Here is an 18,492-nt window from a genome sequence, read left to right as displayed (position 1 = left end):
CACAACTGCATTCCAAGAACACACGCTGGTCGCGGTGTCGTTGTGTAGCAGGGTCTGTTACTGCCCTTTTGTAGTGACTTTATGCGGTGTGGGTATTTTTCTTCTCCTCCTTTTGGTGGCAGGTGGTCTCTTGGTGTTCATACCTCTGCGAGTGACTTTTTCAAACTTTTTTTTTTCCCCCACAGAAGTGGAGTGTTTCACTGTCTGGTCCAACTTCTGCCTTGCCTTCCCTTCCCTGTGCTGCTTCTGCCAGGCACAGGCCATCTTCGTAATCTGGTCTAGAAAAGGTCTTGCTGCTGTTCTAGTGGCTTGTTTTTGACTGGGTGTTCTTTGTCTAAGCAGTATCTGTGCTGTCGCTATGGTTGGTTAGATTTACCTTCTTATCTTGCACCCAAAAGGGGGTGTTTGAGCGCTGCTACGGTATTATCTACAGTAATGACGCTTTCTGGTTTTTTGGACGTTTTCTTTCCCAGGCATCCCATACTCACGATGCAATCACTGAGGCTGCTCAGCTGATGAAGGAGGCTGTGGATGACATCATGGTTACCTTAAACGAAGCTGCAAGTGAAGTAGGCATGGTTGGAGGTATGGTGGACTCGATAGCAGAGGCGATGAGCAAGGTGAGTGCAGAAATACAGAGCCCCTTTCATTTTGCACTTGGAAGCAGATGCATGTTGCAGGGGGTTGGAGCAGCAGCTGTCAGTTCACCTCAGTGATGGCCACCAACTGACGGGCAGGAAAACCACGATGACAGGAAAAACACGGCAGGAAACCTGAAGATTCTTTGATTTCCCAGAATGTGAAATCAAAACTGACGTGAGCAATGGTGCTGGTGTTAACAACCTACAGAGTACCTGGCAGCCGCAGTACTGGTATTTAACTGCCGTCTTAGGTCAACTGGCCTTTTATTTTTGCTTCCTTTTCCTATTTTTTTCCTGTTAGTCTCCTAAATGATCAGCAGGCCAGCCTTGAAGCCAGCTGCTTTTAGAGAAGAGGATGTCAAAGCTTGACGTGCTCTGCTGTGCTTTGTAAAGGACTTTACTGAAAATGTCGAGTTGCAAAATGTAAATGAGTTTGTTCCAAATAATTGCCTTTTTGTGTCTCAGGTTAAAGGTGTGCAGGATCGAAGCCTTCAATGCATAAAGGAATCTTAGTTTATCTTCTTGGAGGCACGTTTTGTTCCATAACTATTGCACGTTCCTTTGTACATTAGCTGGGAGTGATAGGTGGTTTGACCCAGCGTGAGAAATTGACTCCGTGCTCAATCTCCGCACTGCATATTGTTTGCGTAGTCTTGGTTATAACACGGCTATGGTCTTTTCTGAGCTTCTCCGAACATGCTGGTGCGGTGTCTTCACTTCTGTATTTTGAGAGAGAGGATATAAATTTGAATTAGTCATACAGCTTCATTATTACGTGTCCAGCATGCTATGGGTTACAACCTTCTAATTTCCACCATATTTTTTCCTCTTTCTGGCAGCTGGATGAAGGTACACCTCCAGATCCCAAGGGAACATTTGTTGATTATCAGACCACTGTGGTGAAATATTCGAAAGCCATCGCTGTCACAGCGCAGGAAATGGTAAGATAGTCGATTAGAACAAAGTACAAACTCTTCTGCCTACGTGTGGAATGTGGAATGATTTGCACAGTGCTGTGAAACTCTTTGTAAGGGTGATTTTCAACGCATCTCTTCAGCAGTAACAAAGCCAAGGAGGTGATGATTTTGTCAGTTTAACTCTGGGACCATAGCAGCGTGATCATAGGGGTGGCCCTTTACAGGAGGAGTAACAGATTGGCTTGTGGCTCTTGTGAACAAAAACCTTTTTGTTTCACTTATTTTCTGTGAGAAATAAAAGGAAAACCACTCTAAGTACACACCTTTCCATCAGACTGTTAAATTGTCACCGAAATGCCACCTTACGTTTACTGATGATTTCAGGTCACCCTTTCACACTTACTGTTTCATTTAGCTTGGGAAACAGTGTCAGCATACGTTCAGGCCCCTGTAACACTCATGAATTGGTGCAGATCAACGTCCTAATTGCTCTTTTCTTGCGTTTCTGTGATTCACCTGGTATTGACAAAAGAAAAAAGGACACTGGTTGAATCAAGATTGTCTTCACTCATGTTTTGCAGTACCAGTTACCATAACACGTGTGCCTTTTGAAGAGAACTTCTGTTGCTGGTTTGTTTTCAGGAGAGAGGCAAGGGGCTGTTCAGGCAGGCTACAGACCAGATGTTTTACAAAACTTATTGCGGTGGCAGTCAAGGCAGGTTGATGAGTCTGTTACTACAGTATTGATGCTTAGTGGCGAACAGCATAGATTTGTCTAAAATTAGTTTATCCTGATGTTCTACCCTGTAGTCCCACCTATCTGTTCTTGCTCCTTTTCCCTTATCTTCAACATGTTTGCATCAGTCCTCAGATTTTTCCGTTTTCACATGTCCATGCCACACCAGCTGAGGCTGGCCATAGGCCGGCTCACCTTTGACAAAATAAGGTGTCTGCAACTCGAAGCCCACTTCACCACCCAGTCTGAGTAACTGTGTGCCTGGCCCGTCGCCCCGCTGTGTCAAAGAGTGAATTACCAGCGCTAACTGCCGCTCTTTGATTTCCCCGTATGTTCTGCGAGTGCCTGGTTACCATGACTCTAATAAAGCATGTTTGCTTGGGTTTCCTCACGGAATTCTTGCTTGAGGACAGGGCCTCTACACAGCAAGTGGTTTACCCCATTTTGTCAGTGCGGCCAAACAAACGAGTGTGCTTCTAAGCTGGAATGTATTAACAAATTGTTCTCATGCCTGTCATTTTTCTTTTTCTTTTGCCTGTGTTCTTTTTTCAGATGACTAAGTCGGTTACTAACCCGGAAGAGTTGGGAGGACTTGCATCTCAAATGACCAATGACTATGGGCATTTGGCTCTCCAGGGCCGAATGGCTGCAGCTACAGCAGAACCAGAGGAGGTCTGCAGTTTTTAGACCTCTTTATTCCCTGCACACAGTGGCGTCAACATGGGTATTCATTTACCGTAGAACATGGAATAAGCACAGGGCAAAGTGACGAGGGTATAGTCACCTTGCTCGGTTGCAGCAGTGTGCTTGCATCTATTGCCGAATGCAGAGACGTCCCCTGTACCATCACAGGCATAACAATAGGTTTCGAACCATGGGGTAATAAGTTTTCTTTCTAATGTCATTGTGATGATTCTAAAACAAAAGCGGTGGATGCGTTTTCACTGCCTTTGCTTCATTAGCCACTTCTGTAAGAAGTACCACCCACACTACGTGCGCTGTGGCTGATAGGCAAACAGATGCACTGCCTCCAGCCCACTGACACTGGAAACGTGGGCCGGGACAGCACGTCTGTTCCCTGAAGGATTTCATTTGGCCTGCTATTGCTTGATTGAAACCCTTATGTGAAACGAGTCAACATTACGGGTGTCCTTTGGCTCGGCAGATCTTTCTCTTTCACAATCTATTGTAAAAATCTCTATTTTCACTCAGAACAGACTTTAACACACAAACCCTGTGCAGCCAGACAAAACCTCTACTCAGTTTGATTTTGTCGGACAGAAAGGAACCCGTGAGCCCAGTCAAACTGTGTGTCTTTCCCAAATGCCATGAAATGTTAGAATATTAGCAGAATATGGCTGTGTCAGAAGTACCATTGCCTCAGTGGTTTGCAGAGAGCAAACCATTTTGGTCTTTGATACCAGCCTTTCCCTCCTCCAGAGATACTCTCTATTCAGTGTTCCTTCATGGTTCAGGGCAGAGCTGCAAGTGGAGAACATCTTTACTGCTAGCACACCTCAGTTCTGCCACTGCTCACATGCACGCGTCTCTAACGATAGGAACTAGGATTTGCTAGAAAATGTTTCCAGCGGACGTTCAGAACTTCAAGCTGGCTTCCCTTCTGTTTCTCTTCAGCCCCACCATTGCTCTCAATACATGCGACTTGTCTGTGGAATGAGCTTTCTCCTAGGAGCGCAGTGAATTGGCAGATTTTTACCAACCTTAGGGACTATGCAAAAGATGTAACACTTCACTTCGAAAATGTGGCTTTTTATGCTACAAGCCTAGTTGTAAGAATTACCCAATCAAAGAACAGAAACCTTTTGAGAAAACTTCAGTCTAGCTGCAGAAAGAAAAAGCTTGTGGTAATAGCAGACAATTCCGTAGACTGGGACAGAACCTTCTAAATTACTTGGAGCTTTTGCTTACAGATGACTTGCAAATACAAAGAAAACTTAAATTATTTACTATACAGCTTTCCTTTGATCTCATACGTTTTGATGAATTTCAAATTTATTTTTTAACTTGGCTGTAAGCAATTCCAGGTTTAACTTGCTGTCCTGAAAGTGAGGTGCAGGTGGTCAGTAGGAGCACAAGAATGTTTTGCTGCTGGGATGTCTTTTGTACCTCAGAGCTGGGATACCATGCAGGAGAAGCAGGTTCCCCACGTGATCTGACACGCCTCGCCCTAACAGAGGAATACGGACCGGTCCATTCGTCTCGGTTTCATTAACTCTTTGCAGAAGGGGCTGCGTGTTCTCTGAGCACCGTTACAGAGATCCTTTTGCCTCTCTCTTCTCATTGCATGTCTGTGGTTATGGAGCATAGACCAACACTGTCGAACTGGGGTAAGAGGGTATCCCACCATCACCAGACCTATCGGCTTACCTAGCTAAAAGACCTTCAGAGAGTTTGTGACTTTGTAGTTACGGTCCATCGCTGGACTATTTGAGCGTTTTGTGCTCAGTAGCTGCACAAGAAGCAGCGACTTGTGTTTGGCTTGATATTGGTAAACTGAATTACCATTTCTGCACTCTGTTTTCTGCCTGGAGTTCAGTAATTCGTTTTGTGGTACTAATTGCTCTGATTTCTGCCGACTTACTAATCCCAATACACACCTATATGCCTACGTACATACAGGTACTAAGTGTCACGCGTGTTTCTACACAGCAACATGCAGCTTACGCTGTAGGATTATTAATAACTCAGAAGTGGTGAGGGCAGGATTTTCCACATTTCAGTGCTCTGCGTACGGACCAAGTATGGTCAGCTCTGGAGAGCTGAGACTGCAAGATTCAAAACAAACCAGCCAAGTCGTATACTCTCTGTTGCAGTTTCAGCAGTGTAGGGTAAAAGTACTCATGGTCCGTACCTTGAATACAGCTCACTCTGGCAGTACACTTCTGGGAGGTGGTGTAGTGTTGTTCAAACGTGGCGAGGCTGTGTGTGCTTGAATTACGTACCCTTGACTTGGGTACGTGCCTTACGCCTTCTCTTCACTGGGGTCTGGTTTGCTATTGCTCCTGTTTCATCAGGAAGCCTTTTACAGGGTCGTCCTACGTGACTAGATGGTGTTAAATCTGTCCATTTTTTCTCATCTCTGCAGAGTGTGGCAATGGGCAGAATATTGGTAATATTGGTTCCTCAGAGTGATTGTGTTTCCATTTGTGTTAACACAACATACCAGCATGACATGTATTTATTCACTTTGCTCTTGCTTCCTTTTTCCCTGTACCTCCTTTACCATCTAGATAGGGTTCCAGATCAGGACTCGGGTGCAAGAACTTGGCCATGGCTGTATCTTTCTTGTACAAAAAGCTGGAGCTCTCCAGATTTGCCCTACAGACAGCTACACCAAAAGGGAGTTGATAGAATGTGCTCGTGCTGTCACAGAAAAGGTAAGACATCCCTGTATGCTATCTACCGAGCTTCCCCAGGGAGTAAACTAGTCAGATTGTTTGGGTTCTTGTTTGGGTTCTGGATTTTTTCTTTTTTAACTTCCCATTATAGTAAAACATTGGCTGAACTACACTAAGTTCTTACTTTTCTTGCAAGCGTTCGGTACAGTTCATGTGCGAGATAGCCCGTGATTAGCCCTTGCTCGTGTCTCAGCCTCATAGCAGAGGAAGACAGGCCGAAAACTAATGCCTAGGACATGAGATGGCATTTGTGCCTTATGAGGGTGGCCACAGTTACCGAGATGAGGTTGGTTGTTGACATGTCATTTCACGTAGTGACATGCTCCCCTTTTAAGACTGGGCCAAGCTAACGCGCACTCAGAGCTGCACCTTCCAACTGCCCGGGGTTTCTTGGTCTTTGGAAACTTCAGACGGATGGCCTGAGTAGCTCAGCCTTGCTGAACCTTTTTGACAGCCTCTGTCTCCTTTTGTTGGGTGTGAACGTTGAGAGTCAGATGTCAGTTACTTCTAGATTTTACCGAACATCACTTGTGCAGCCTGTGAGCTTTCTAGTGAGCTCTCAGCTGTACGAATTTTCCATCGTGTCATGTCCCAGGAGTATCAGAGATTTTTAATTTAGGCAAGGGTAGACATTATCTTATAAGAAGAGTTAAGGCTATAAGGAGAGTCATAATAAAACAGGAGAATCACCTATTCAGGTTCAGCTTTGAATCCGGACCTCAGGAAGAACTGTACTGTTAGAAGTCAGTATACAGATCTCTAGATGTGGATCCTTTCTTGCAAAAGCAGAATTTAGGACTGTAGAGATTTAGGACTGTAGAGATTTAGGACTGCATGAGAACAGCATCCCAGCTGAGCTTTGTAAGGACAACATTAAGATAATGAAATGGACATCTGTAGCTTTTTTAGTGATCAAAAATGTTACTCTATCTAAGCCTCTCTTTCTGTACTTTTCTATAAATATATCAGTAATTAGTATCTGGATTCAGGAGTCTATCCTTTCGATTTCTCTGATGTTGAAGTTTATACTGGTATACAGGAGTCCTGGAGTGCTTGAGACCTGTGTTTATTTGTGCGTGTTACAGAAGAAGCAGTGGCTCTTGGCTCTGACATTTGTCCTGGCAGATGTTGCCTTTGACTGGTATTTCAAGGAAGTTTTAACTAATATGCTTCATCCTGTGATGAGCAGATAGCTTCATTCTGTCTGAAAAGTGGACTTCCTAGCTGGCCCCCTTTGAGACAGTGTTTAGACAATTGAGACAATCTTTAGTCTTCACAATGACTGCTGCATAAAGAGCAAATAAGGGAAAAGGGAAGGAGAGGTTTATGACAGTTTGAAAATGATGCTGCAGAATGAATTTCTCTTGTTGATTCCTGTCACCTTAGCGTGGCTTTGCTCAACGTCCCATCATGAGGCTTTATTTTGATGACTGCTTGTTGGTTTATGTTGTTTCCAGGTCTCCTTAGTTTTATCTGCCCTTCAAGCAGGAAACAAAGGCACACAAGCTTGTATTACTGCTGCCAGTGCCGTTTCTGGGATAATCGCAGACCTAGACACCACGATCATGTTTGCTACTGCTGGAACCCTTAATGCTGAGAACAACGAATCATTTGCAGACCACAGGTCAGTGAAACTGAAAAAGATGGAAAAGCACATGCACAGGGGAACACTGGAACAGGGAAGTGACCAGCATGTGGAGATAAATTTTTACTTTTCTAGATATAGCCATGAATGAAATAGAAGTGAGAAGAGAAATGAGAAAATTGGGGTATCAATAGAGGACGGCTTTGGTTATTTCTGTAAGGAAAGAATTTTAAACAGCTAGGGAACATCTGCCAAGAGCACTTCCAACAGAAGACCACAACTGTGGCACTATTTAGCCTTTTTTGTTGTTTTTATTCAAGCCATCTCATTGCAAAGACTATCTTGCACTGTTATTCCAACAGCAAAAATTGGCTGTCCGTGACATTGAAGAGGAATCTGCTTATACTTTTTTGCAACAGCTGTTCTGGACTGTCTGGCTGTTTGTCTTGCTAAATCGTGCTTATGGTTAATGCTGTGGTGGACAGCAGTGATGGAAACAGCACAGGTTTGCCACCCATTTTCCCCTTTGGAAGAGATAAGCCTGTTTTCTCTCCAAGTAGCACCTGCAACAAAATAATCCCACGGTGTTTTTCATCACGTTAGGAGATTTGCAGCATCCGACTGTACTTCCGCTGCAGTAAACCCCCAGGTTTCACAGCCAAGAGACAGACTTACTGCTTTGCTGCCTCCTTGGCGTATGCAACAGTTGCAGGGCCAGTATTTATTTCCTGCCTTGAGGATTGCTCAAGAAAGAGGAAAGATGCAGTCGTGTGTCACTTGATGCCATTCTGCAGGCTGACAGTCAGGGGTTTTCACGCAGGGGTCACTGATTTCCAGGCTGACATTTCACATGAATATGGTTCTAGTTCTCAGTTAACTTGACTCGTTTGTGAAGTGCATACTCAAAATAATTTCTTCTTTTACCCAAATGTTGCTTTGGATTTGTTGTCAAAACATGTGTACAGTGGAGGGGGGATCCCTGACTTGGTCACATTCTCCCTTCCTTTTGCCATTCTTGTTACTGCTTTTCTCACAAATAATTAATTTCGTTTCCTTACAACATGCTGATTAAGATGGAGGTTTGGCAGCATGGCCAGATTTTCTTTCACTGTTAAAATGCAATGCTTTCTTCTGCTACTGCCCTACCTCATTTCTTTTCAAGATGGGGTCATTTTAATAAACGTAGCCCAAAATATAATGCTATGGTTTTATTACTTGTCTTTTTTTTTTTTTTTCACTTCCAACCTGGCTTGCGGTATATTGTGATGAGCAGGCACTGCCATGATGAGTTACATGAGCTCTTTTATGTAGCTGTTAGTCACCATAACATTGGAAAACGCTTTTTTTTTTCCCTCTTTTCATTTTCCACTTCCTTCCCTGCCTTTTTTTTTTTTTCCCCTTACAGGGAAAATATCCTGAAAACTGCAAAAGCTTTAGTCGAAGATACAAAATTGTTGGTTTCTGGTGCTGCCTCGAGTCAGGACAAACTGGCCCAAGCAGCTCAGTCATCAGCTAACACCATCACTCAGCTTGCTGAGGTAGTAAAATTGGGAGCGGCTAGCTTGGGATCCGATGATCCTGAAACACAGGTGAGATGTTTAAAGACTTTTTCTGATACTCCTAAAAAGACCAGAGACGGTTTTCAATTGGTAAGACTGAGTGGGAATTCTGATTCTGCTTTTAAGCAACACAGTAGCGTTCATCTCTCCTGGGACTTGTCTGAGTTTACTCAGACGTCACTTTTTTAGAATACAAACAAGAGGTTAAAGCACTAAGTGGAACTAGACAGGCCTTTGTATAACACTTTTGCTTTTATTTCATGGGTACGTTCCAGATGGGATGCAAAGTATTTGTCTCATTTCTGTTAGGTTTGATTGGACCCCTGACTCATCCCTTATTTGTTCTGAAGAGCTTGCATGACTTCAGAGCTGCTTATGAAGCTTACAGTTGGGCTGCGCACTCTGTTGCCTGTGTACACTAACAAGCTCTTGCCGTTCTCTAGCTGTATCTGAGTTGTTTTTCATTAAACCCAGTAACTTCAGCCTTCAATGTAGATTATCTCAAATGCTTCTTCAGCTGCTTTTTAGGTCTTGGTGAAACAGAGATTGGCAGGAATATCGCAGATGTGCCTGTGGAGGTAGCTAGTTAGTTTGAAAAAGCCTGCATAATGCTCTGAAAGCGATATGTATTCTGTTGACCTGTATGATGGACTAAACTTCCAAGATGCTCCACTCTAGGAAAACACTGCTGAAAGCACCTCTTATTATTTATTTATTTTAAACAGAAGGTTTTCCATAAACTAGCAATGTTTGCACACATTTATGTCATGTTGTTTTTCTCTGTATGTAAAAGCCAAGAATCACAGAATCATCTGTTTGGAAGAGACCTTTAAGATCATCGAGTCCAACCATTCCCCCTGCACTGCCAGGGTCCCTACCCCATGTCCCTCAGCCCCACCTCCACACGTCTCTTAAACGCTTCCAGGGATGGGGACTCCACCACCTCCCTGGGCAGCCTGTTCCAAGGCTTCACAGCCCTCTCTGTAGAGAAGTTCTTCCTGATATCTAACCGAGATCTCCACTGGTGCAACCTAAGGCCATTTCCTCTCGTCTTGTCATTCCTAATGTGGGAGAAGAGACCGACCCCCACCTGCCTACAGCCTCCTTTCAGGCAGTTGTAGAGAGCGATAAGGTCTCCCCTGAGCCTCCTTTTCTCCAGGCTTAACAACCCCAGGTCCCTCAGCCACTCCTTGTAAGACAGGTTCTTTAAACCCTTCTCCAGCTTTGTTGCCCTTCTCTGGATATGTCCTTTTTGAAGTGGGGGGCCCAAAACTGGACACAGTGCTCAAGGTGTGGCCTCACCAGTGCCGAGGTCAGGGGGACAATCACTTCCTCGCTCCTGCTAGTCACACTATCTCTGATACAGGCCAGGATGCTATTGGATCTTCTTGGCCCCCTGGGCACGCTGCTGGCTCGTGTTCAATCTGCTGTCGAACGGGGGACCATCCCTGCCCGTCTCCTGCTGGCCACACCAGTGCTGGGACAAGCCAGGAGGCCATTGGCCTTCTTGGCCCCCTGGGCACGCTGCTGGCTCGTGTTCAATCTGCTGTCGACCAGCACCCCCAGGTCCTTTTCTGCTGGGCAGTTTCCAGCTGCTCCTCCCCAAGCCTGTAACGCTGCAGGGGGTTGCTGTGGCCCAAGTGTAGTACTTAAAAGCTGTTGTGCACAAGTAATTATTTATTTGGAGCAATTTTATGTTGCCAGTTTGAAATCATAGGTGCATCATGTGTCCTAAATAGAGCATTTCTAATAGCTTTAGCACACAATCGTGTCACAACATTTTTCAATAGTAGCAACACTTAATTTGGCTGATGAGATAAGTTTCAGATGTCTAACACTGCAAATTGCTGCACAACGCGGGCAGTTGGACAACAGAGAATCACATCAGTCTGTCTCTGTTTTAGTATTTGTAATGCTGCAGAAATTCAGTTCTTGAGAAGTGATTGTTCCACACCTTTTTTTTAACTGAGCTTTATCATTTTCCATGCTTCTTCAACATTTTCCTTAAAATAAACTCTTCTGAATTCCAGCGAAATACTTAAAACATCTGATTTGGAACTAGTGGAAAGGGCAAAGGAGAAGGATTTGAAGGAGAGAATTATTTCAGTAATACCCTACAGTAATTAACAAGCCTGTTGTGGTGTCTATTTAGTCTAGGTTTTGCGTCTTTGAGCTTGAGTTTAGGAGACAATCTCTCCAGATTTGACTTCTTCTCACTTTAAAGCCAACCAAGTTATTTAGCATTTAATTCTGTATAGTCTCTTACAGAAGTTCTACTTCCTTTTCCCAGGAAGAATGTCTCCCTCTAATGCCTAGCCACAGCCATTTAATCTTTCAGGAGGTGATTTCAGAATTCGTACATACTGTTTAATTAGACTGTAAACTTATAATCTATGTGTTTTCTTGCTTTCATGCCACTTCTACCCAAAGGGTGAGGATCATCGAGGAAAGTAAACCTCCTCTTAGGGAAGCTCAGAGGAAGGAAATCCTACCTGCACCAGCATTTCAACCTCTTCACAGGAAATAGTCACCTTTACAGATCCTGGGCAGTTGTATGAAATATCGTAGCTATCAACACAGCTTTTTCTCTTCCAGAATATCACACATTTTACTGGGGTAGAGGGTGAGCGGTACTTTTTGTACATCAGATTTTTTTTTTTTTTTTTTTGGCTGTATTCTAAAAATCATGCTCCCATCCAGGCCACCATTTCTTGCCTGAAGCTTACGGGTATTTCTCATTCCTATAGGTTGTCCTGATCAACGCTATCAAAGATGTTGCAAAGGCCCTTTCTGATCTCATTGGTGCTACCAAAGGAGCTGCCAGCAAACCAGCAGATGATCCATCCATGTACCAGCTGAAAGGTGCTGCCAAGGTAAAACCTTATTCTTACATTTTATTTGAAAGTATCTGTGCAGGCACATTTGATAGATGTGCAAAGCTTGGTTTCAGCAGTTTCTGAGTGCTTGAAATATCATCTCTGTATTTCTTTGTTTCTTTATCATCCTGGGGTGATACAGAAAAATAAGACAACACTATTGAGTTTCCATGAAACCATCAGTTTTTGTAGGCTGTCAAATGACTTCTATGTTTTTGATGAAAGAACTGTAATCTGTCTGAAGAGAAACTTCCTTTTGCGACTCCGTATCTGAGGGCAGGCTCTCCTTTAATACTGTTACAGACCGAAAATTTATCCAGTATAACATGGTACCTAAATACTACCTTCTAAACAATGACATATGCTCAGGATAAGCATGCAGCCTCCTTATTTAGACCTTTCAGCTGGAGAGAGGGAAGAAGGGAAGGGAAAAAAAACCTCCAGTAACTCTACAGTAGGATAGTGTGTATTTCTCATCCCTCTTTCCTAGATCTTTCCAGGAAGTACATAGATATCAAAGCTCAAAACTTGCGCAGATCACACCGTACCTGTGCTACTTTTGTCCTTGTGGTTTTGTGTCTACAAAATATTTCCGGATGTGTAGACTTAGTGGTATTACTTTGGCTTTCACATTATGAGAGTGTCATGGCAGCTTCTTGCTTGGCTGGAAGCTCTTCTCACTCTCATGTCTGATGCTTAGCTGTAAGACCTGTGCCTCTCTTCATTTTAGAGCACACAGTAACAGTATTCTGTTGAAGCACCACTTGAAAATGACCCATCTAGTGAAGAAAAGTGGCTTCTTGGCTGTTCCTGCTGTGTAGAGCTCTCTGTTTTAAGTCACAGTTGTCAAGAAGCTGGCCTTTGTGTCTCTTTTCATTGTAGGTATCATTTGTAGCTCAACATACTGGGTTATAGGACAGGCGTCGTTATTACAAGTAGGTCATTCTGCATCAGGACTACGGGATTTGTAACAGGAGCAGTAACACCAGTTCTTTTCTCCATTTGGGCTTGAGGCTGGCCCCTGCCTACTTGCTGTCCTGGGGTTTCATCTGATTGCGGAGATTGTACTGGGTAAATTTCAAAAAGAAATACCATTCCTTGACTAAAACCTCTTTCAGCTTGCAGTTTATGATGTGCTGGAAGAAAAGACACTAACATAATCGATCTGTCTAAAGACCTACCGTGGAAACGGTGTGAAATTTTCTGGGGGTTTTGGTAAAATTTTTGCCAGAACACTCACACTCAAGGTGGTATCACTCTGCACTGAGTTGTGCTACATTACTGCAACTTACAGGGAGCTTTCAGAAACCGGCCAAACACAGTTCCTGTTTAGTCCCCTAGCACACACAGTTCACGAAGCCCCTTAGGCCCTGTTAGAAGTAATCATGCTACCTAGCTTAATTTGCCTTGCTTCATGCCCTGCTGTCTCTGAAAAATCAGAGGAAGGAATCACGTTTTCTTTGTCTTCACCCCTCTCTCCTTCAGGTGATGGTAACAAATGTCACATCGCTTTTGAAGACTGTTAAAGCAGTAGAAGATGAAGCTACTCGAGGGACGAGAGCTCTTGAGGCCACAATTGAATACATCAAACAGGAGCTCACGGTACAGAATAAAATAGCCATACGTGGCAGTTTTTGAAAGCATGTGCTTACACGCAAACCAGCCTGCCCAGTCACTCCTCCACAAGCTATGCTTTACTGCCTTGCAGTGGGTGGGATGCAGTTTGGTTCTCTCTACCTGCTGCAAACCACCGCTGAAAGTACAATTACAGTGCTACTGCAGCCTGTCTGCTGTCAGACGCTGCCAATCCCCGCTTTGAGATTTGCGATGATGCTGTCATGTACAAATCTGGAAGCAATTGCTTCCTTGTTGTTTAGATGTGAAGCTTTTACTCAGATATTCTTTTCAGAGTCCAGTGCTGTTCACTTTTTTTTTGATCCTGGCTTTGGTAAAGTCTCTTCATCAGCGTAGCCATGTTGCACCTGCAGCTTAATCTTGTTTCTATTTGTCCTTACTATGAAGTGATTCTATCAGTGACACATAGCCTGCTATCTGATGGTCTGTCTGAACAGGAATTAACAATAGCATGGAATTCCCTCCCAAGTCAGGCGTTAGACCAGGACAATTGTTTTCCTTCCTTTTTAAGATATAGGAGTATAGCCTCCAGATGCAGATTTCAGTCTGGTTCTTTTTTCACTAGTATGCTAATCAGTGGCATAAACTAATACCTGTGAAGAAGAAGCCTGATTGTTTTTTCCTTCATTTACCTACAGTCCATTTTTGTTAAAGAAACCTATAAACACACACTTTCCTTTCTTCAGCAGAAAATATGTTGTCATATAAGTTTGTGGATTAGCAATGCACTGTAACTGCACTGACGCAGATTTGCCTTGTCAGCTGCTCTCCATAAAATACCTGGTTTTCATTGTGAGAGCGATGCTGTTGTCATGAAGATAATACTCTCGTTTGTTTAAAATTCTTTTGCGGGTTGGTTGGGTTTTTTTAAGTATCTGTATATGGTTGTTAGGAAGTCAAACAGTGTCTGCAGGTGTAAAAGCTCCTGATTCAGTACCTGATCAGCAATATGCTGTAAGGTTATCTAGAGCACATTACTGTTGTGTTGTCTCATGAAGGCCTGGCTACGTTTAATTTCTTCCTGTAACTCTGATCTAAAACCTGTCCGCATCTGTCATTGAAGGATTGTGCATTATCACATCTGCTTTCTTAATCTGGTCGGTATCTTCCTTTTCCTTTTGTCCGCTTTGCTAAGGAATGGGTCTGTGGTGGTGGTGGTACTGTCAACTCTTTCATGAGGAGAAAAGTGGAGCAGAAGGAGAGGGTCAGGAGAAACTGGGGATGGCATGCGTACACTCAAGAAAATGTGTCGAGCTTGATTTGGAACTCCAGACACTGAATCTGAGAAATGTTGACAGATGTCCTTCACATATTTAACTTAGACCTTATTTTTTAGCATTGCTTCCATTTTTGGAGAGAGACAGTAAAAAACCGATGAACCAGGAGCGTGGGATAGACCAGGCTCATTTTTGTCCAGATAGTTGCATTCTGTAACCACTAACCCATTTAGGTTGCAGTGTGTGTAGTCAAGAAACCTCTCCTGACTAATTGTGCACTCCAAATTGTCCCTGCACAGTAAAAAAAAAAAAAAAAAAACCAAACAAAAAAACGGCAAGCAAATGAGACTAAAGCTTGGGGGAAAAACAATCCAGGATGAAAGTAAGGTTACCCAGCTGTTGTTACCCACACCTTACCGCAGTTCATGTATTCCAGTGGTCGTGAGTAGTACGTACTGTCAGGTCGTTTGAAGTGTTTTCACATAATTCAGCCTGCATCGTTATGTCTTCAGGTTTCTAAGGGAGACCAAGTACAGCATAAGAGACAATGTTCCACCTTCACCTCCTTAAGAGCCATTTGAACGTGTTAGTGATGTTCTCACTCTGTCCTGCGCTGTGCTGTCAACAAGGGCTCAGCAGGGCCCAGGCTTTGCAGGGGAAGGATCTCCTCATGCGAGCAGACCAGCCAAAGCAGCAGTAAGGATGAAAAAAGCAGATAATTAAAGGGATAGCAATTCTTTTGATCCTGTTGCACTCTGAACAGCTGTCTGTAGAGAACAGTCATCAGGTAAATGGCAGATGAATGGGCTAACAACCTTTTTTGTATATTCCCTCAGCTTACTGTTTCTCTCTGCTGTCTGTAGGTAAGCAGGCTTATCAGGACCAGCCTCATGACAAGCAAGAATGATATTCAAATACTCCGAATATGTTTCTAATTTCCTGCTGTTTGAAGGCTGCTTCCATTTTGCTGTCATTTTTCTCATGGTTGTTCTGCTTTGACATGAGTGGTATCAGGCTTTCCTTCTGCTTTCACTTTTAGGTGTTTCAGTCAAGCGAGGTTCCAGAAAAGACATCATCTCCTGAAGAATCAATCCGGATGACGAAAGGGATCACCATGGCAACTGCCAAAGCTGTTGCAGCTGGGAACTCATGCAGACAGGAGGATGTGATTGCTACAGCAAATCTGAGCCGCAAAGCAGTAGCTGATATGCTAACAGCTTGTAAGGTAAAGATTCCTTGCCTAAGACTGATTTTATTTCTTTTTTGTGTGTGTGTGTGCCTCGACATCCCTTTAATGTTAACATTTCCGTTCTGTTTCTTTGTATTAATGCTCTACTTTTCAGGTGAGGAAGTTAATGATTATGATAATTTTAAGAGAACATCTCTTTCGGAAAGGATTTTCTTTGCTATGCACAAAAAAAAAAAAAGAAGAAAATAGACTATTTTCTTTTTGTGAAAATGTAAAGTTCTGTTTGACCTGAAATTTTCTAATTTTCAGTCTCCTATTAAACTAGAAGACAAACAGTCTGTGCAAGTAGTAGAATATACGAATAATGCTATTGTCACAAATATGATTTCAGTATTTCTAGGACCAGTGAAAGGAATGGTGAAAGGAATCAGGACTATTTTTGTAGTTCTTTAGTAAAGTCTCCCCTAACCAGACCCTGTCAGTTTGCCCAATTTCTTCTGTGCTTTTTGAAAACATGTTTTGCCTTTACACTAAAAATACTGCTACCCTGCTTTCTACACTTGAGCTAGACAGCTTTCAAAAACTGACCTGCAGAACGAGGGGTAAAGTATGTGTCGTATACGTGGTAATTAAGCCATTTCAAAAGACAGTGAGGTTGGTTACTGTAGGATATAATGAACCAAGACTACTCTCCTTCAAGTCAGTAGAAACGCTGTAATTACATTTACTGAAGGTTAGAGCAGGCCCCAAGACAATAACAATTTCTGTCTTTATTACCTATATGTATAAAATAATGATTATGCAGGAAGTAACCTGTGCAAAATATCACTACTTTTAATGATTGTTATTGGAAACAGGTACAAAAGATCCATCAAAACCACAGAAAATAATTGGAGTAATGACTTAGATCATTACACAGGCAGTAGATTGAGGGAAACAATTATTCACCTTTCTCAGCACTCACTAGAGTGCGTTGAGAATACCGTGTCCAGTTTTGGTCTCCCAAAGGAAAGGTACTGATTGAACTGCAGTGAGCTCAGCAGAGCCTACCCAGATGGTTTGGGCTGGAGCACAGGCCCTGTGAGGAGGCGCTGAAGCATCTCTTCAGCCTGGAGAAGTGTTGGGTTTTGGAGGACCTCAACAGCAGCCCTCTGAAACCTGCCAGGAGATAGCTGAGAGGAGACAACGTCGGGCTATTTACTTGAGTTGCACAGCAGGGGAATGAAACACAATGGTCAGAAGTTGCAATGTAGGAACTTCCAGTTATTCCACTGGGGGGATAATTAAGCATTGGGACAGGGGTATAAGAGGATATGAAATCTTCATCTTTGGAGGTTTTCAAAGACCTAAGTGATCTGGTCTAAACTTAATGTTGACCCAGCTTTTAGGCAGGAGGTTGGACTATGTGAATTCTCCAGGTTTCTTCAAAGAGCACTGATTTTTTTTGACTCTGACTATCTCAGTACATTTTACCTCCACAAGTTATTCACCAGTGCTCAAGGGCTGGCAGCTGTAGTACTAGAGCCGCAGAGTGCTTGCTGCCTTACCATCTTGGAAGCGTGTGAAGAGAAAATGAGGGGTGAATGGTGAAGAGAAGCCTTGGAAAAGGCAATAAATGTGTATTCTAGTTCTTCGAACACAGGTTTCAGTTTGAGATACTTCGGCAGGCTTTCCATGCAAGTCTGGAAAAGCAAACGTTTCTGTTGCAAGTCCTGACTGGTGTAGTGAGATTTCTACTGAGATGTTTCCTGGTTACAAAAATGTCTTTCTAAAATTACTTCATCATTCTTCAGTCCATTGTGAAGTATATGGTTTGCTTTAAGACTCACTGAACCTTTAAAAAGCTCCCAAAATATTCTGGTATCAGTCTTGGCTATGTACCCAAAGTGTAAAAAGAAGGCTGTGTTTCTGTCCTACAGATGTTTGCTGTAACTGCATGTGCAGCGATATTATTTAAGTGCAGAAGCAGCATATAAGGTGCTTACAATGTATTCATTTGAAACACTGGGGGATCCTTCTGCCCTATTTGAAAACAAAAAATAAGATGTTCTGGATTTTGGGGTCTTCTGGAGCTTGTTTGAAGGTATCCTGAAGGTGGGGAAAATCCTATCCTGTTTCCTCCCATCTCCATTCCCATCAGATTATTTGTTGATGAGATGAAGAGATGAGGTGGCTAACGAGAGTCATTCTAAACTTCCCGACAGAGGGAGCCCATAGACCAGCTCCAGGCCCAGCTGACACCAGCGCTTGCTCAGACTGTGAGGGTTGCAAGAAGGGCTCAAAGTGAGCGAGCTGTGAGGTTATCCCCCGACCCAGTGGACAACAGGAGGCTGCGAGGGTGGAAGGAGTTGTTCTGTGTTTTAAGATTTTCTAAAAAAGTTTCACTTGTCAACAACTAGCACTTCTGTTCAATAAAAAAGTTCCGTAGAATTTTTTTTTAGAAAATACAAGGCTTGAAGAGGCTGCGGTTCTCACTTATTAAAAAGAAAATGGTTGAATTAGTCAGACTTCTGTCAGATGTCAGACATTATACTTAGTGGAAATCCTTAAGAGGTCAAAGAACTGGCTCTGCTGTTCATCTCCGTATTGAAATGAATGGTTCCAGCACTGCCTGTTGCTGTGTGAAATCCCTATGTCGAGCTAAAGCCATTAATAAATTTTTACTTACAATGTGTTACTGGATAACAAAAGCAGCTTGCTTTCTTTTGGGGTTTTTTT

The 18,492-nt window shown here is 43.1% G+C and overlaps 1 protein-coding gene across 1 annotated transcript in view; it reads left to right on the top strand.

The window, feature by feature from the left end:
* Window positions 1–473: 473 nt before the first annotated feature.
* Window positions 474–18,492, top strand: part of LOC104496739 (talin-2-like) — a gene marked incomplete at its 5' end in the record, with an annotated part of 41,734 nt that continues 23,715 nt past the window's right edge. The window contains 9 exons of the mRNA XM_010139904.1: window positions 474–620; window positions 1,481–1,582; window positions 2,847–2,966; window positions 5,546–5,692; window positions 7,171–7,337; window positions 8,704–8,887; window positions 11,605–11,730; window positions 13,219–13,335; window positions 15,625–15,810. Of these exons, the coding sequence (XP_010138206.1) occupies window positions 474–620; window positions 1,481–1,582; window positions 2,847–2,966; window positions 5,546–5,692; window positions 7,171–7,337; window positions 8,704–8,887; window positions 11,605–11,730; window positions 13,219–13,335; window positions 15,625–15,810 (1,296 nt within the window). The remainder of the gene's footprint in view (window positions 621–1,480; window positions 1,583–2,846; window positions 2,967–5,545; window positions 5,693–7,170; window positions 7,338–8,703; window positions 8,888–11,604; window positions 11,731–13,218; window positions 13,336–15,624; window positions 15,811–18,492) is intronic.

The sequence above is a fragment of the Buceros rhinoceros genome, unplaced genomic scaffold (genome assembly GCF_000710305.1).
Source record: "Buceros rhinoceros silvestris isolate BGI_N320 unplaced genomic scaffold, ASM71030v1 scaffold30510, whole genome shotgun sequence".
In the NCBI taxonomy this organism is placed as follows: Eukaryota; Metazoa; Chordata; class Aves; order Bucerotiformes; family Bucerotidae; genus Buceros; species Buceros rhinoceros.
Note: the sequence above shows the minus strand (reverse complement) of the source record. Positions and strands in the feature narration are given on the sequence as shown.